The 19,567-nt window shown below is 35.0% G+C and overlaps 1 protein-coding gene across 6 annotated transcripts in view; it reads right to left on the reverse strand.

The window, feature by feature from the left end:
• The window catches only part of ABI3BP (ABI family member 3 binding protein), a 293,851-nt gene that overhangs the window by 78,990 nt on the left and 195,294 nt on the right, over positions 1–19,567 (reverse strand). For all 6 annotated transcript variants that reach the window (XM_056793404.1, XM_056793406.1, XM_056793407.1 and 3 more), the window contains exons 21-32: positions 17,964–18,011; positions 16,213–16,293; positions 15,261–15,308; positions 13,652–13,732; positions 11,263–11,310; positions 10,630–10,677; positions 9,163–9,246; positions 8,229–8,288; positions 7,505–7,648; positions 6,007–6,078; positions 2,276–2,368; positions 1,411–1,470 (exon numbers count right to left, since the gene is read on the reverse strand). In XM_056793404.1, the coding sequence (XP_056649382.1) occupies positions 1,411–1,470; positions 2,276–2,368; positions 6,007–6,078; positions 7,505–7,648; positions 8,229–8,288; positions 9,163–9,246; positions 10,630–10,677; positions 11,263–11,310; positions 13,652–13,732; positions 15,261–15,308; positions 16,213–16,293; positions 17,964–18,011 (867 nt within the window). The remainder of the gene's footprint in view (positions 1–1,410; positions 1,471–2,275; positions 2,369–6,006; positions 6,079–7,504; positions 7,649–8,228; positions 8,289–9,162; positions 9,247–10,629; positions 10,678–11,262; positions 11,311–13,651; positions 13,733–15,260; positions 15,309–16,212; positions 16,294–17,963; positions 18,012–19,567) is intronic.

A 19,567-nucleotide genomic window follows, 5' to 3' on the forward strand; every position in this document is an offset into this window, starting at 1 on the left:
TTTGCTGGGGTTACTCGGCTCCGTTATATGCTCCAGGAGTTATCCAATCCAGGACTCTCTTAACCCCTCCAGAGCCAGCGCCCAGGTGCTCTCTCTGGGTCTCTGTTTGAGTCTGGTCTCCAGGCAACAGAGTAAATCCATCACCCCTCATAGGGGGAAGGCTGCTGATAGGTAATTAATATTAGTACAATGTGCGGGCAGCAGGGTCCCCATTCTTTCCGAGATCTTGCTGTAAAGTAGTGTGATTTCTCAGCGGCTAAAGCCATCGGAAATATGTATTTTCCAATGGCTTTAGGCGACCCCTGTGTTTTGGTCATTTGACCCCTGCCGGGGTCTCGACCAACAGGTTGAGAACCACTGATATAGAGAGTAACCATTAGAAGTAAGATTTGAACCTCTATTCTCTGACTTCAGATTCAGGGCTCTTTCCCTGGCCCAACTTTAACTCTCTGTTAGAGAAAAGCAGACAGCATCTTTGGCTTAAGTAAAGTTTTCTTTTTGACCTGTAATTTCAAATTAAATATATAGAGTAAGGGTAGTTAGGTTACATAATGGTTAGAGCACCAGGCTTGGGGTCAAGAAGACCTGAATTAAAATCTAGACTCAGGTACTCACTAACTCTGTGGCCCTGGGCTAGCCACTTAACCCTCACTTTCCTCATCTGTAAAATGAGTTGGAGAAGGAGAAAAACACTCTAGTATCTTTTCCAAGAAAACCCCAAATGCAGTCATGAAGATCTAGATATGACTGAAAAATGACTGAACAACAGCACACAGAGTAAGGTTAGATTTTCTTGAGGGAAAACATTGGTAAAAGTCTTTGGTGCTTAATGCATAAGCAAAACCTTAGAAGTAGTCATATGAAGTATCTGTTATTTTCTCAGAATTCGAAACTCTCTTTACCCATATAGCCCATATACAACTGAGTAGATGAATATCCTGAACCTGCTTGAGGTATAAAAAGATTAAGTGATTTGCCTGGAGTCACACAACTAGTAAATGGCAAGGGCAGGATTTGAACTCAGCTTTCTGAGTCCAAGTCCATTACTCTTCAGAAGACCTATGCCTCTAGTCACACAACTAGTAAATTATAAGTGAACTCAATGATAATTGATTGCAATTTTAAAAATCCAATTATATTTGAAGATAAAGAATTGAAATTACTTTAAATATTAAACATAGGGTGACGGTGGAAAAAGCTATACACAGTGACTTTTATATAGCAGCAGAGAAGATTCTATCAGTGTTATATAACAGCTATAACTCTCAAGATCTATTGGACCAACAGAGACATAATGTGAAAGGTACGAGGTCATAGTGGATGAAGAAAATCACAAAGCATGAAGATTGGCAGCAATGAGGGCAGCAATGGGATGGAAAAGCAGAAACTTGCATGATCTCCCCTCATTACCTATGGTTGCCTTTGATGGCTCAGTGCTAAATGCAACGGATTCCAGTTCTATGTTAGAAACTAGCAAAACAAAACAAAACAAAACAACACAAAATTGACAATCAGAAGTGAAAAGAAACACCATTGCTATACCACAGGGGTTCTTAACTTTTTAGTGTGTCATGTTAATCTGATAAAACTTATGGATTCTTATCAGGATATTTTTCAATTCACAAAATTAAAAAAATAATAAAATACATAGAATTACAAAGGAAACCAAGTATAATGAGCCACTATTATAAAAATATATATTCAAAAAGTTTACAGAGCCCAGGTTAAGAACTGTAAGTAAAGGCTACAAATTCTTTTGAATAAGTAAAAAAAAGACAAGAAATTCTATGGTGGTAAAAAAAAAAAGACACTTGACTCAATTGTAAGTCATCTTGGTTTTATAATGATTAGGAAGCTTTCATTGTCTTGTTCTTGATATATTGGTTGGTTATCACTTAACTGGTCCACAGATTCCTCAAGGAACAAGGGATGCTAAACTTTGGTGCAAAATGAACATGACTCTTTCAAATGCCTTGAAATTCTCTACTAGCATTATTCTACCCGCTGTCTTAATATGTCTCTGAAAAATAGATACATCACTAGTTCCACAACTCTCACAGACTAAAATAGAGAAATTATGATCCATTTGTAAAGTGGGTTACAGAAGTAGCACTACCACTAGAAATCCTTTTGTATAGCTGGAAGGAGGAGTGCTACAAACTCCTAAGCTACTGTATTCAAGAGCAGTTGTCAAAGACGCCAAACCCTTAACAGTAGGCTTACTAATGACAGCACTTACTTACAAATGCAGAAAGACATAAAGACACACATTTACCAGGTTTGGTCTGAGGTACAGGTGGACTTGGAGTTGTTTTAAGCTTAGGACGTAAAGTTGTCTTTGTTCGATTTTGTTTGATTGGTTTTTGAGCTAAGGGAAGAAAGGATAGCATTTACTATTGGAATCCTGGTAGAAAACATTGCAATTGGGTGCTATGTTACATGCCCATCCATTTTCTGCTATACAGATTTTACTTGCACATATTGTTGTTTTAAAATATTCCTTTGGAAGAGAAGATTTTTTTCAGCCCATCTTTAATATTTTCCGCAAAATATTTAGGCAAAATTGCATTAGAAGTTTTTACTTGAATTCCCTTCCAATGTACTTCTCCCCTCTCCCAAACTAAAAACCTTAAATAGGTAATGAAAAAATTAAAGAATAGTAAAAAAGAAATCTGAGAAACTATGCTAAAGGAATTAAAGAATATTGTTGAATTATCAATTTCAAGATAATTAAAATTAATTTTCCACTATATTAGTAATTTCTGCTTGTGAAGTAGGAATTTCTAATCATTTTGGTAATTATGGACATCAATCACAAAATTTTCTTCATCACCAATGTGAATTCCTACTTTTCCTCCATAATTTATATTTTTTTCCATCCTTAGTTTCTGAATGCTAAAAGACTGAATGAAAAACATTAAAATTCTATTGGACAGTAATAAAGATCAGTACTTAGATAGAATGATGATTTTACTGGTATGTAGTTCTTGTTCTATTTAGATATTTTCCATGTACTAAAATGTCCTTGAAGGTAATTGAATTCAATTCTGTCATTATAGATAAAAAAAAAAAGAACTTGAGAAGCTAGATGATTTGTCCAGAATTATATAGCTAGTAAGTATCTGGGGAAAGATTTGAATTCAAGTCTTTCAGACTCCAAGTCCAGTGCTCAATCCATTCATTACACTATACTGAAGAATTTGCCCAACATTCTAGATGCCTTCCTTTGTGTCTTTTGATGTTTTGTGGATACTAGTGCCACATAACTAAGACACTTCCTTTTTTTATAATAAATTTCCTATATGACATATTTTATGCCACTTTTTTTTAAACCTTACCTTCCATCTTAGAATCAATACTGTGTATTGGTTCTAAGGCAGAAGAGTGATAAGGGCTAGGCAATGGGGATTAGGTGACTTGCCCAGGGTCACACAGCTGGGAAGTGTCTGGGGCCAGATTTAAACCCAGGACCTCCTGTCTTTAGGCCTGGCTCCCAATCCACTGAGCCACCCAGCTGCCTCCTGATGCCACTTCTTGTATACAATTCATTGGAAACATTTTGATCTATGCCCATCCATGTGTTTTCCATTATCCTTTGGGTCTCCTGACACATTGGTTTTTTGGAAACCATGATGTTGCATGATTTCTAGCTAGATAACATCATTTAGAATATTCATGTTAAAAAGATGGGCTTGGGAAGTCCCAACATGGGATCACAAAATGTTTCTCATATGAAATCCATTCTGTTCTCTTCTGGGACCAGTTCAGAGTCCACATGTTATGAATAAGCAAGATCAAGATATTTATGGACTAACTTGATTTCCTGTCCAACTGAATGTCATGATCTGGGCAATATTCATCCATCAGCTACTTGATTTTTCCCGTGTGAATAACGAAGTTAATCTTATTTGAGTGCCCATGAATCTCATTGGAGAGATCCATAGCATTCTGGAGCTTGATGTAGTCAGCACAATAACCAGAAACAGGATCATGTGGAGAACCTCCTCTTTTACAGGGAATCCCTCTTCTATTTGGTGTCTGCACAGAATATTCTCTGAGACAGTGACAAGGACCTTGTGCAAGGATATGTCTCCTTGTTTTATGTTTTGCTAAATATTAATAGAGGATTATTGGATAATTATCTCTGTGCTCCCATTTATCAAGAAATCTCAGCAAATGTCTGACAAATATTTTGTTGGAAGAGAGCCTTTAAGGTCGCTGTACTGAAACAAATGTGTTTCTCAAAAATGATAATTATCAACAAATAATAATCAAAGCAAAATTTTGTATTAATTTTTCTCACTAAATTAGGGGACAATGATGTTTTGTTTTCTTGAGGAGAATGGTCTACAAAAAAGGGTGGTTTTGATATATTCATAGGTCATTATGAAGACTTTTTTCAAAATAAGGAAGTGTGTAAATAGGAATTTTATACCCCTGACCTACATTACCCAGGATCCCTTTCCATTATGTCCTGACTGCAGTCTTTATGTTTGGTAAATAAGTTTGCTGGAAAAGGTGCCGTTGGGGCTTCTCTGGTGGCTCTGCACTCTCTCCTGAGTGTATGGTCTGAGAAGCTTTCTGTTTATTGAAGCTATTCTTTCCTTTGCTTCAAGTTATTATTATTTAATCTTATAAAAATAATACTTGGCATATTTGCATATTAATTTTCATCTTTCAGAAGTAAGCATATGAGTTAGCAGTGAAGACATGTCTTCTAAATCACTCTTCTTTGATAGTAATATTATTCTTGAGGTCATTCTTTTGGAAACTTCTCCACTTGGAGATAACTTGGACATTAATGTAAGAGTGCTTTGAAAGTGGTATTGTCTCTAGTATAAATTTTCTCTCTTTCTATTTGGTGTTTCCACTGTCTTGGTAATGAGCATAGAGCAGTGTTAACTTTCAACTTGTTGAAATAGAATGATTCAGTTGATTTTTAAAACCAAAGTAATAAGCTGACCTTACTTAATAGTTACCAATGTTAGATAAATAGTTGTGTCAGATATTTTACATCTGAGCATTTTCTAATGTAAGGAAGATCTAACTTATGAGTTGAAATTTGTAATAATATAGGTTAATACAATAGAATTTTCTCATATTTTTAACGCTCACCGAGTTGTGCTTCTATACCTTTCGCAATAGGGAAGCTGCAAACTCACCTGAATCTTTAAATATAATCATAGATTTTTGATAATAAAAAAATACTGTTAATGAAAAATAAACTAAAGGGAAGAGAAAAGTCATATTTACTTGAAGTGGTTTATTTAACAATATATGTAGCCAGGGAAGTTAGGTAGTGCAGTGGATAGAGTGCCAAATCTAGAGACGGTAGGACCTGGGTTCAAATTTGACCTGAGGCATTTCTTAGCTGTGTAACTGTGGGAAAGTCAGTTAACTCCAATTGCCTAGTCCTTGCTTCAGTTCTGTCTTAAGAGTTGATAGTAGGACAGAAAGTAAGGTGTTTTTTTTTTAAAGATATATCTAATCATTCTCTAAAACAACACACATGACTGTCCAACTCATTGAAAGTTAAGCATCATTCTTTCTATATGTGTTCATACGTATGTGTAAGCTTTACATTTTTTGTGAGTATGAATTATATAATAGATTGTTTCATTCAGGAAAATACATTAATATGAAAGTAAAATCCTGAACATTTTGTAATAAAATGCTTAGAAATAGCCATTAAACATGTATTCTTTTTTTCATTTTTATACTTCTGAATTTTTTTTTCTGATTATCCATTTAGATCTTTTCACTTTGTTTCACCTTGATGCAGATCTCAAGATATCTCATTGTACTTCCCTAGGTGCTTGGCTATCTGTCCCCACTTAGGAAAAAGACTTAATTATTTAGCAGAGGGAATCAAACAAAAAATAAGCAGAGGCAAGTACAAGAGATAAGCTCACAAGATACAGTACTTCTGAATAAGATTTGAGAGCACTTCATAATTAAGTTCAATTAATGAGCCCTACCCTAAAAGATAAAAAAAAATCCATTTACCAGCTGTAATTGGTGATGATTCTAGGTGTGGTGATGCTGTTTGGAAAAGAATAGTTTGCACCTCTGTGGGAGCTGAAAGAAAACATTGATGTTAAAATGATCATGGGTATCATATCCTATATGAACAAATAGGATTAGTGCTAATAGGCACCATATAAATAGCCAAAATAACCCTTGCTAGGCTTGCTAAGAAGTCATCTTTGGAAATATCCTTTCTTAAGACAAGATGGTAACAGACTTTCAAAATGGTAGAATGCTTTTCTGTTCAGTAAAAGATCATGTCATGAGCTGATACAGAATTCTTTAGAATCAATTAGAATCTTTAAAATCAAGAGAAAAATATAAATAAGAATGAAAGGGAAAAGGAATACTTAAAACCCTTAGTATTAAGATCAATGCAATGATGATCAATCTTGTTTCCAAAGGCTTGATGGTAAGATGTGCCTTCTTCTTACTAGAAAAATAGAGAATCATGTATGTGGAATGAAGGTAAATGCTGTCAGAGGCGCAGAATGTTTGGTTATTTTAACTATTTCATTGGTTCAAGGTGGGGGAAAGAAAGGAGACCGAAAGAGGGAGGAGAACTTGTCCCTACCCTCAACTATTCCAGGTGCCATAGCTCAAGGCTTTTCTTCTCCATGATTTCCAGACCACACTGAGTTTTTCCTCTCCTAATCCCAGATACATTTTCACCTTTAAAATTTTGAATTTTACTTATATATGTATGTCTTGTCATATCTACTCAATTATAAATTCCTTGAAGATAGCAACAACATTAATGCTTGTTTCATATTCCTCTGAACACCTTGAACATAGTCAGGGTTTATTAAATATTTGTTGAGTGAATTAGCACTAACTAGACACCAAGAACTTGAGTGTAAAGCATACAACACGCAATCTTGCTCATGGACACATATTGCCTTACATTATTGTTTTATTTAGGCAAAACTGAATCTCATGAATGGATCATAAACTCCTTAAGACCAGATAATAAACCTAGTACTTTTTTGCATCCCTCCCAGTTTTTCATGGGTTAGATAATAATGAAAAGTAATGAAGAAATGCCTTCTGGGATTTAAATTAATCTATTGGCCAGGTATTTTTGATACTTGGTCTTGGAAATTTTTTTTACAAATTTACAAAAGAGGAGATTATCATAGAATGTCAAAAGACGTAAATGAAAGACAGGGTCATAGAGAATGATTTTAAAAACCACAAATCTAAATAAAAGCAAGACCAAAAAAAAGCATTGGACAATTCAGCTAAGGCATAAAGACTCCATCTAATCTCAATGCAGATTGGTATGATTTAACCTTACAGTTTGGAATTGCCTGGGACCCTCCTTTTCAGTGGAAGCAGCTGTCAACCTTGCCGTGGTAATGAGGTCCACCTTCTATCCTACCTCTGCATAGCTGCTCACTCACAAGCTATTTTTGTTATTGGCCTCGAAGCACTGAACTGCTACTCACTCCGCTCCAGTAACAAATGACACATTTACCAGGTTTGTTTTGAGGTCCTTCAGTAGTTGGTGTAGTAGTTTGGGGTAGATGTGGGCGTGGGTGTGGATGTGGGCTTGGGCGTGGCCGTGGGCGTGGCCGTGGCCTTGTACGTGGACGCCTTGTCATTGTAGTCACTTTGGGAGCTAGAGGAAGAAAATGCCCAGTTATTTATGTGTTTATGGTTCTAGAAATTGCAGATGGGATTACATATATGCTTGCATTTTCCATTATTCGTTAGATAGTATAAAACTTCTTGAAGTTCTTAAGAAGATAGGACTTTCAAGGAATCTCACAGGAGTGTAATGAAAAAAACTTTTTGGTATATATATATATATATATATATATATATACAGAAGAGACTGGTATACCTCTAATTTTGTCTGGAATTGACCTTCAGAAAAGGTCAAAATAAAAATACAAGAAAGGAAAAAGACATTGAATAAGTTTAAGCACAGGAATCAGTTAGATGGATTTCCTGAAAATATACAATACCTTGGCTCCATTAAAGACAACACTAAAGGCAGCAGATGACTTATCTTAAGAGACTTCAATACCCATAAGATGAGAAATATAACTGAATGTTAATGCATACAATGGCATGGACATTTTATAAAATTGGTGAATCTATGATGATGATGATGATGATGGTGATGGACATGGGTCTGACAATAAATAAGTAGGGAAAAGCACATGTAATTTTATTTGTGGAAGGACATCAATTACCTAATGTTGTTCCTGGAGTCTCAGTTCTAAAGATGGCAGGTTCTAAAGCTGTAGTAGGAACTGACATAAGTAGATAAGTTAATTTTAAAATATTGAAATAGAGACTTCTAAAAGCTTATCAATGACCAAAGTTGGCTTTGAATATCAATCTTCCTAGATTATAATATTGATCCTTAAGGTACTAAAGAATTGTGTTCTTTATATTTCTAAGCTGAGTAAAAATGGACATCTGATCTCTGAAGATATGAATAAACTGAGGCTAGGTACCAATTTATCTTATAAAAAGCCTGCCTCCCACTAATCTTTTTTTTTCTATTTATTAAATACTCTGGGAGAGAAAATGATATTTAAACAAAATTTTAATTAAAGTCACTGATTTGTATTTTAGCCTCTGAAGAACTTTATTCCATTCATTTTCTTGCTTGTGGGATCAGGTTGTTCTTTCTGTCCACTGAAGTGGTTATTAAATATAACTAGATAACTATATGAAGATAAATATATGTTTTTCTTTCACAAATAAAGTGACAGTTTCTAGTTCTCCCTTTTGTGTTACATTGCCAGTTCAACAATTGGCAGAGAGCTCATGAAACACAATGAAATCGCGATCAAGTAAGAGGAAGAGAAAATAGAAATGATTCTTCACCAATCATCTTATGTGGGGGAGAAAGGAGGGAAAAGGGGAAAAAAAGAGGTAAAGCAGATGGGCAAGGGACAGGGAAAAAAAGATTAAGAGACTAAGGTACAGCACATTTTCTACTCCTGAGAAATGCCCTAATCCTTAGGAAACATCTAGCTATTATAATAACTTTTTTCCTCTTGTAGGAAATTCAGAAAATGCATCAGATGTCCAAAAATATAAGCAAATGAACTGATTACAATTATCAGCCATCTAAAAGATTCAATTTTGCTTAAAACACCGAAGAAGACATTTTACCAGATTTGGTCTGTGTTTTCACTGGACTTGTTGTAGGTTTAGTTCTAGGACGCTTTTGACGAGGAGTCCTTGTTTTTATTTGAGCTGAAGAAAGAAAGTAGTTGGATTATTTCACTAGTTGAAATTAAGAATGCTATGACTAAGATTACACAGAGACTGTTGCTATATAGGAATTGATTTTAGAAAAATTTTGATTGGGAAGGTCAGAATTATTTTAGGTCTGATTTCCTTATTCCAGTTATGTTTAAAGAAATGTCTAGACTGCTTTTTAGGCAAGTAAAAAGAAGAAAGTGATGAAGGGTTTTTTTTTTAATTGCTTCATTCTTTTGCCATCTGGTAGAAAGCTTTACTTTTTTGCAGGGGGAGGGGTGGGAAGGAAGATAGCTTTTTTATTTTTCTATTTGATTTGAATAATAATGGGCAAAGTGATAAAAGACAGTAAAAAGAGTTTTGGTCTAAAACTTTCTGAGATTTCAGATTTAAATAATTTTCAATTCACAGTAATTGTGAATAGCTACAATGCTTAGCTTTTTGCATAAGCTGTAATTAAGTTGAAAATCAGGGGAAGGAACTTGATGGAGAGCCAGGAAAATATATGAAACAAGTCAGGAAATAAAGTTAAAAAGAATATAGTACACAGCTATCCTTTAAAATAATGCTGAATTTTAAAGTTTATATTTAATTTTTCATCTGAATAATAACCAAGCAAAACACAAAAGACCTATCTTTCAAATCACTTGTAGGAAGTATAAAATTGAACGTAGCAGTCAAAGTACAACAGACATAACATCTGAACGGAGGCAACTAGGACCCAGATGCATAATGAATAGAACACTCAATTTGGAGTTGGGAAGATCTGTGTTCAAATGTAGCCTCAGGCAGGTACTAGCTGTATGACCCTGGGCAAGTCATTTAACCTTTCTTTGCTTCAGTTTCCTCATCTGTAAAACAAAGATAATAGCATCTATCTCCTAGGGTTTTTGTGAGTATCAAATAAGATCATATTTATAAAATGCTTATAAATCTATCTAAATGCTAGCCATTAATATTGAAAGGAATTTATGTTGATTCAGTAAAAAAGAATCCTAAAACATCATCAGTTCAAAAAAGAGGCCAATTGACCACTTTGTTTTGAACTCAGTTTTAGAAAGCATTTATTTTAATTCATTTTTTTGTTCCTAGACAGATATACTTTTGATGACTTGATCTGATGGCTAGTTTTAGCTGTGTGCCAAGGAATAAAGGTGGCCTCCATGCATGATTGCCTCAGGCTCTTTTTAAATTATAGGTATATTAAATATTCTTCTCCCATAGCCATTTAAAAATATCTCTTAGAGAAGATGAAGTTTTATAGGAATAAAAAAGTTGCAGAGTAATCTCCCAGAAGAAAAAGACCTCTTATCAGGGTTGCAGAAATGAGTAGAAGCATATCAAACCAATGATTAAAGGGTTGCTATGTATGATTACCTAATGTTGTTGTTGGAGCATGAGTTATAACTGTCCCTGGTCCTGGGGCTGCAATAGAACAAAGAGATGCAGAAGTTTTGTTTTGTCTTCAAAGTATAGAAACCCAATTTTCTATTGAATTTCTTTTACTATATATTTGAGCTCCCAGTGGAGGTCATTGGAGAGCTTTTGAATGAACCCTCAAATCAGTGGCAAACTGAGTGTCTAGACAGATCCCAAACATCACAGAGATTCAGCCAACCAAAATGTCCACAAAAAAAAAAAGAAAAGAAAAAAGGAAGAAATTGAGGATGCTAAAAGGAAAAGAATTCGTGGTGTGACCAGCACAAATAATCCTTGATGGTCCTAAGTTACTTTACACATAAGAGCCTCAAGCTCTGATTTATCCAAGCAGATAATGATGATGTTGTTAAGACAAAGGTGTGTTATAGTAGTATGATAGGGAAAAATTTCTAGTCTAGTCATGTCAAAGAACTTCACTAAATTGTCTACCTTTAATTCTTTGTTATCATTACCAAGACATTTTCTTATGGATGATGTGAAGTCGACATATAGGGTAAAACCACCCATCTATGAATTATGACTACAGAGATGAAAAGGAAAAACTGTGATAGGCATTCATTCATGTTTTACCTATTGTTGTTACCATGGTTTCAGTTTGGAATGTTGCAGATTCCACGACTTTCCCCAGAAACAAGGACAAAAAAAAAAACCAAAAACACTAAAATGAGTATCAGGAAACACTGGAAAATTGTCTTATGTCTAAAATCTCCATTAATATGGTTAATGAGCATCTAACTAATGTTTAACGTAAAACAGATGAAATGATCCTTTTTATCTAAACCTGAGAGACCAAGTTAAAAAATGAATTCAATGATACAGTCCAGGAATCTTCCTTCCTTTCCAAATACTTTTACGTGATTCATCTGTCCTCAAATAAGACCTACTTTAAATAGCTAAAATCCACTATGAAACAAACATATTTAGAATACATTTTATCAAACTAGATAAAATACTTAGATGCAGTTAACTTTTCTGATAATCTTTGGAATTAGGAAGTATCATTTCTCTTTTTTCCTTAAAGCTGAAGTATTCTTTTTTTTATTTTTATTTTTTAATAGTATTTTATTTGATCATTTCCATGCATTATTCATTAAAGACAAAGATCATTTTCTTTTCCTCCCTCCCACCCCCCCATAGCCGATGCGTGATTCCACTGGGTATCACATGTGTTCTTGATTCGAACCCATTGCCATGTTGTTAGTATTTGCATTAGAGTGTTCGTTTAGAGTCTCTCCTCTGTCATGTCCCCTCAGCCATTGTAGTCAGGCAGTTGCTTTTCCTCAGTGTTTCTACTCCCTCAGTTTGTCCTCTGCTTATGGATAGTGTTTTTTCTCCTAGATCCCTGCAGATTGTTCAGGGACATTACACTGCCACTAATGGAGAAGTCCATTACGTTCGATTATATCACAGTGTATTAGTTTCTGTGTACAATGTTCTCCTGGTTCTGCTCCTCTTGCTCTGCATCACTTCTTGGAGGACGTTCCAGTCTCCATGGAATTCCTCCACTTTATTATTCCTTTTAGCACAATAGTATTCCATCACCAACATATGCCACAATTTGTTCAGCCATTCCCCAATTGATGGGCATCCCCTCGTTTTCCAATTTTTGGCCACCACAAAGAGCGCAAAAGCTGACGTATTCTTTGTCTGCTGATTGATTTCCTGTCACCAATATACTTTTCTGATTTCCCCCTTTTCCCCCTCTCTCTCCCCACACACATGTGTGCACATACGCACACATAATTTGAATGGACCACATGTAGTAGCAACCTACTGAGTGGATATGAATGGGAGCTCCTTCATAATAGTAGTACAAATTGATACTTAGATCAAAGAAACAAAAATATGGATACCCTACCTATGGTTTTTGTCTTATTATCTTCCCTATGACTCTTATATTTTATTATAAAGTACATGGAAAAGGACTGTCTGCCCTTTGATCCAGCCTTAGCACTGCTGGGTTTGTACCCCAAAGAGATAATAAGGAAAAAGACTTGTACAAGAATATTCATAGCTGTGCTCTTTGTGGTGGCCAAAAATTGGAAAATGAGGGGATGCCCATCAATTGGGGAATGACTGAACAAATTGTGGTATCTGTTGGTGATGGAATACTATTGTGCTAAAAGGAATAATAAAGTGGAGGAATTCCATGGAGACTGGAACGACCTCCAGGAAGTGATGCAGAGCAAGACGAGCAGAACCAGGAGAATACTGTACACAGAGACTAATACACTGTGGAACAATCGAAGGTAATGGACTTCTCCATTAGTGTCAATGCAATGTCTCTGAACAATCTGCAGGGATCTAAAAAACACTATCCACAAGCAGAGGACAAACTGTGGGAGTAAATACCCTGAGGAAAAGCAACTGCTTGACTACAGCGGTTGAGGGGATATGATTGAGGAGAGACTCTAAATGAACACCCCAATGCAAATATCAACAACATGGGGGTTCAGATCAAGGACACATGTGATACCCAGTGGAATCGTGTGTCAGCTATGGGAGGGATGGTGGGAGGGGGCGGGGAGGAAAAGAAAATGATTTTTGTTTCCAATGAATAATGTTTGAAATCGACCAAATAAAATGATGTTTAAAAGTAAAAAAAAAATAATAAAGTACATGGAAATGGAGAAGGAGCAGCAATATACCAGGTTTAGGTTCTGGCCCTTACCCGATATTTTAATGGGACTTGTGATTTTATTGCTATAGGAAAAGTCTGATAAGGACTCTTTCAACTCATGCAGAGTGGCACTTGCTTTGCTCCTTAGAATCTTAGAAAGTTGCCTGGGGCATGGTGACTAGGTGACTTGTTGAGGGTCATCCAGCCAGTATGTGTTAGAGGAAGAACTTAAGCCCAGGACTACTTTTCTCCTAGTTCTAGGAAAATGTCTCCTAACTTGTCACCTACAGGTTATAACTCATTCTTTGAACTCTGCTAAATAATAAAGAATGTATTTACCAGGTTTGATCTCTGACACATCTGGACTTAATGTTTTAAGTTGGGGACCTGTATATGGTGATGATTTGTCCAACTGTGAAGCTAAAGAAAGAAGGCACCTAGGTTATTATATTAATCAAGGATGAAAATAGTATACTGTTACTTAAACATTTCCAGTGCATATGCCTTATCTCGCTACCTAAATTACAACTCCTGGAGGTTATAGTTAATGTCATCTATTTCTTTACATGTAACTAAGTCTAGTGCTAATTTCACAATAAGCATTTGATAAAAATATATTGAATGTGAATATTAAATGTTACAGTTATAAATAAAATTTCTTTAGAATGAAGGGTTATATTGGACGCATATGAAATTTGGAAACTGAAATATTTTTTAGTTTCTCCACATATGGCTGATATTAGAACCTTAAAGTTCCAAGGTCAAGCATACATCAAGAGATTATAAGCAATTCTAAAGCAATGAAACTATAAATAGTAACCGGTTCTTTTCTGGGAGACAATTCTTCAAATAAGAAACATAGACCTTTAAGGAAAAAATCCTGAAGATTCATGTTATATTTAAATTTTAAAATTCATGTAAATTTTAAAATGAGAAAATTCCATCTGATGAAGTCATATAATCACATTGTGATCCCAAATGATGAATTTTTTTTTGTGGAAATTAACAACTGGACCAGTGTGGTTTTTAGTTCGGTTTTCTATTTTTCTTTCTTAAAAGCTAGGAAATCAAACCCAAGATAATTAAAGTACAATTTTGATATCAAAAGCCTTTACATAATAGCATTTACATAATAAATAAGTTAGTGCTCATTCTAAAAGACACTAAAACATGATGTCTGGAAACTGGAACAGCTATTAAACATGTTTTGATTAGACAGTTTGTGTTAAAAGAAATAAAAGAAAGTGAAAGAAAGCTATGTGACAAATAAAACCATTTATGGCTTATTTCTGATGAAAAATTCAAAAGAAAGAAAACTCATCGATGTCTCAGACGCAATCTTGGAAGAAATGTTATTGACAAAATGGACAGATATATTTGGAAAGCAGAAGAGGACAAAAGGAGAGGAAGGGAACAGTGGAGAGAGACATATGCTAAGGGTGCCTGATCTAGGAAATTACCAAGTACATTTGATCACTTGGTAACCTCACTTCACATTTCTATAAGCATATTTAAGTAGACATCCTTAAATAAATTTGCCCATCACTCCACTCTCCCATCTATAACACCCATAAACATGTATGGATAAATCATTTATATTCATTGCTACATTCATATACTAAGTATTCAATAAGTCTGATACAACAACAACAACAACAAAGATGGTACTCTTGACTTCCTGAGACTGTCTCAAACTCAAAGTGAAAGTCTCACCAAACATGCATATATATAAAGGAAAACAGAGAGAATGTGTGAACAACATAGAAGTTGGTGGCAGGGTGAATAACTTCATCATGTGCCTTTAGTAGAACATAAGAAATAGACGACTTTGGAAGATGAATAAAAGATGGTGGAAACAACAGGGAAGAGAATCTAGGATTGCAGCAACAAAGATCTAAGGAAATAGTCAAAAGAAGCATCAGCTAAGGGGATGCAAATCTATTATTACCCAAGGTTGTCATCGATGCCTCAGTCCTGTGTGTAACAGGTTCATATGCTGTATCATAAACAAAAATGTGAAAATAAACTGTGATGCATAATTAAAACCAGAAAGAAATGCTCTAATTGGATTTCTAGATAATTATAGCTTACATTGTACAACTTTTCTTGCTTTACAAAGTATTTTACAAAACTTATTTCCTTTGAACCAACTAGTATTTAAATGAGAATAAAGTGAAACTTTATATATTTCTCAATCTTCCAGTTTTGTATGAACTGAAAATTAGTAATACAGGAACTTCCTTAATAAACCTGACATTACAAGATGCCACTCATAGCATAATTAGAATCTTATTCATTTTTGAATAAAAAATTCTTCCAAACTCTGTTGAGCCTAAGCCTGATACATAATAGTAATTACTATAAAATGACTTATTTAGAATATCAGACAGGGTTTTCATCACTTTTAAGGAAGGTAAAACCTTGTCTAGTTAGTCTCTCTTCCCTCCACTATGTCTACAAATACATAGTGTCAGTCCATTGTGGACATTAAATATCAACTAGTGATAAATATTAATAATCACTTTCAGGAAAGGCTCTGAAAAAGATGAAGTCCAGATCTAAGAAAAATCAAAGAAATTCTGATAGGAGCTCACATTATGAAAAGGTATGCATTCTAAGGACAATAACGTGATACTTTTTCTTTTCCTAAGGGCTGTGCTCTCTAAGGTGCCATCACCCAGAAAATAGACATTCCAGAGTTCTCAAAATTAGTTCCCACTTTTCATTCCCACATATTTGATCATTTAACATTTGTCAAATCAATATAGGGCCTCCAAGAATATATTGTAGCCACGAGGTGACTGTACATGTTTCCCATTTATATTGGAAATACCTAGGGATTTTCAGTAGTTTCCTGGAATTAAAATTTATTGATCAAAAGAGCTGAAAATGAAGTTTACCAGGTGTGGTCTGTGAAGTTGTTGTACTTGGTGTGGTTTTAGCCTTAGAACCTTTATGTCTGCGTCTGGCTGGTTTGGAAGCTGAAGGAGAAATGGTGCTGAGGTTAGTGCCATAATCACAGGTTGGAATTTGGAGATTAAATTTACTTAGTGTTCTCCTTCTAGATTAGAGCATGGAAAACCATGTTAACCAGGTCTGATCTCTGGCACATCTAGACTAGGGGTGGCTTTTGCTTATTTTGATGCTTTTGAAATTAAAACAAGTTATGTTCTAGGAAACAACTGAGAAAGTTCAAATTAAAGGTCCTTTAAAATACTTTTTCATGGCACATAGGTACCAGAGGAAACATGCTCTATAAATCCAATAAATATATCAATATAAATACATGAAAGAGTTGGGATCAACTAATTTGGGGCAAAGTAATAATTTTATTTTTTTTACAAACCTTTATCTTGTCTTAGAATTGATACTAAGTATTAGATCCAAGGTAAAAGTTTGGTAAGGAAGAAGCAGAGGGGTTGAGTGATTTACCCAGGGTCACACAGCTAGGAAGTATCTGAGGTCAAATTTGAACCCGGGTCCTCCCAACTCCAGGCCTGCCTCTCTATCTACCATCCAGATGCCCCACACAGTAATACATTTTAACTGAGTATTTTCATTCTCAGGTTTTCCCTAAAGGCAAACCTCTTAAGAATATTCTTAAAGTTGGTGATGGGAGGTCCTAGGTTCAAATCTGGCCTCAGCCACTTCCTAGCTGTGTGACCCTGGGCAAGTCACTTGACCCCCATTGCCTAGCCCTTACCACTCTTCTGCCTTGGAGCCAATACACAGTATTGACTCCAAGACGGAAGGTAAGAGTTAAAAAAAAAAAGAATATTCTTAAAGTTGGATCCAGAAATAATGAGAGACATGAAATGATTTTGCTCATGAAAAACCTGAAGAACATTAAAGTATAAAAGTTCATGTTTTCCATTATAGTTTTTTAAAATATCATAAAAACTGAAAAATAGAGATGAAAAAATCCCCTAATTAGGTTTCCTAGAATAAATACCAGAATACATTTGCTGTTACATATGAATAACTACTTAATTATGGTTTTGGGCAGTTTTCCAAAGTAGAATCATGGCACATCTCTTAGCAGACGCTGGGAAATAATAGAAGAACGACTACAGTAATAATACCCCAAATACAAAAGAACAGTTTGGAAGCCTTTGTGCTCTCATGTTACTACGTCCATGGGCAATCTTGATCTGACCCATTACTGAGGATCAGGAATTAAGAAAATGAGTATCTATTAAGGAGGAATGATGTTCCTCAGAAAAACATAGATGAAAATCACAGAGCTTCATGCAGGGAAAGGGAGGAAATCAGTGAGCAAAGCAATTCAGTGGAAACCACTGTGCTGTGATAAAAAAAAGAATCTGCCATTTTTCAGTTAGGAGAATGCAGAAATTCTGACCTTGCCTGAAATTCAGCTTTGTCAAAGCTATGGTACATGTAATGGGAAGATGATATATTAGCGATAGTAATAAATTCACAACTTCCTTGAATTTATCACATGATTCTTCTTTGAAGTCTATTTTCTTCAGATGAAGATGAGAAAACCTCTAAGAAAAGCATGATATGATATTGTGATGGAATTTACTGCTAGACAAGCATGCAAAACAGCCTTGAGGTTTGCCTTGAAGTGATGAAAAGGAAAAAGGGGATGTGGCCATCCACAGAAGCAATATCAGGAGAGTAGAATTACCTATTGTAGTCCCTGTTGTTTCCGTTTTTAGTGTGACAGGTTCCAGAGCTGTATCATGGGAACAAACACACACACACACACACACACACACACACACACACACACAACAAAAACAAAATAAAATACTGAGGAGGAGGGAATTAAAGGAAGAATATATGAATTTTAAAATTAGCCATGGTTAACTGTAAATAAATAATTGATGACTATTTTATACAAAGTCATTTTTTTCTCTTGTCAAAAGCTTCCTCTTGACCTTCAGGAAGGAGAGAACCTCAGTACTCATTAGCAAGAAGGGAAATGGTCCCACAAGGCAGTGCTCTTTTTCTTCCAAGCATACAATTCTACCTCTTGCACAATTTCCCTCTCTTACTTCCCTGTTAATAGAAATGTGTCAAATCTGTTAACTTACTTGTATCTAATTTTTAATGAGTATTAGTCTTTGGTAAGAGGAATAAAATATTTTATGTATATGCTGGGAATACTGTCATTGGTTATCACTATGAGTGCTTACTTGAACTGTCACCCACTATGAATGTATTGAATCTGATTTCTACACCATTGGATTACGCTCTCTTTAATATCATAGCATTTTACTAAAATTCTGAACAACACAATTACAAGTTAGGTGTTGGGTGTTTTGGGAGAAGGTGTGGTTTTAGGATGCCAAAGACCCAGTCGTTTTGATTTTGGGGGAGTTGAAGAAAAAAAAAACCTCATTATTATAATCACCATGACTATGGGAACTAGCCCAGGCTAGCTACCTAGCTCTTTTAGGAATATTTAATCTTTTCTTTGTACTTACAGTGGAAATATCTCAAACTATCTGGTTGCTTTTTATCATTAATTTTCCAATAAAACAAGATATTTTTATGATAGGGAAAAGGGACAGACTACTTACTTTTTTTTTAGAAACCTTTCCCTTGTAATTGTTTACCTAAGTATTGGTTTCAAGGCAGAAGAGTGGTAAAGGCTAGGCAATTGGGGGTAAGTGACTTGCCCAGGGTCACACAGTTAGGAAATGTCTCAGGCCAGATTTGAACCCAGAAATTCTCATCTCCAGGCTTGACTCTCAATCCATTGAATTACCTAGATGCCCCTTTTGACTTTTTAAATCATTAAAGGAAAAACAAAATCAGGTAAACATAAAATGAAAGCAAAAAGAGTTTCAAAGTGGCAAATTTAAAGGTGCCCAAGAAAAATTATTTGAACATTTTGGGAATAGAAGTCCAATTTCTTTTTGAGCAGTTTTGGAGGGAGAAGTCTTTTTTATTTTGTTTTGTTTTTCAAAATTAACCCCCCACCCCAACTACACTGATACACAGCTTTAAACTTTATTTGAAAGCAGTTAACTTTTTATTACTTAAAATTCCAGTTCAGTTAGCTTTAAGAAGAAAGGAAAAATAAGAGTTTTCTCTGGCAATGTGATAGAAGTGACAATGAATGAATGAATGAATAAAGGCATTAATGAGTCACTCAGATGGATGGGAGATAATGTTCTGTAAAAGAATAGGTTAGAACAATGGATTTTAAAATGGGATGAATTTAACAATGGTGGTTATAAGTGGACTATAAGGACATAAGTGGAAAATATTAAAGAAAGGCAA

The sequence above is a fragment of the Monodelphis domestica genome, chromosome 4 (genome assembly GCF_027887165.1).
Source record: "Monodelphis domestica isolate mMonDom1 chromosome 4, mMonDom1.pri, whole genome shotgun sequence".
Taxonomy (NCBI): Eukaryota; Metazoa; Chordata; class Mammalia; order Didelphimorphia; family Didelphidae; genus Monodelphis; species Monodelphis domestica.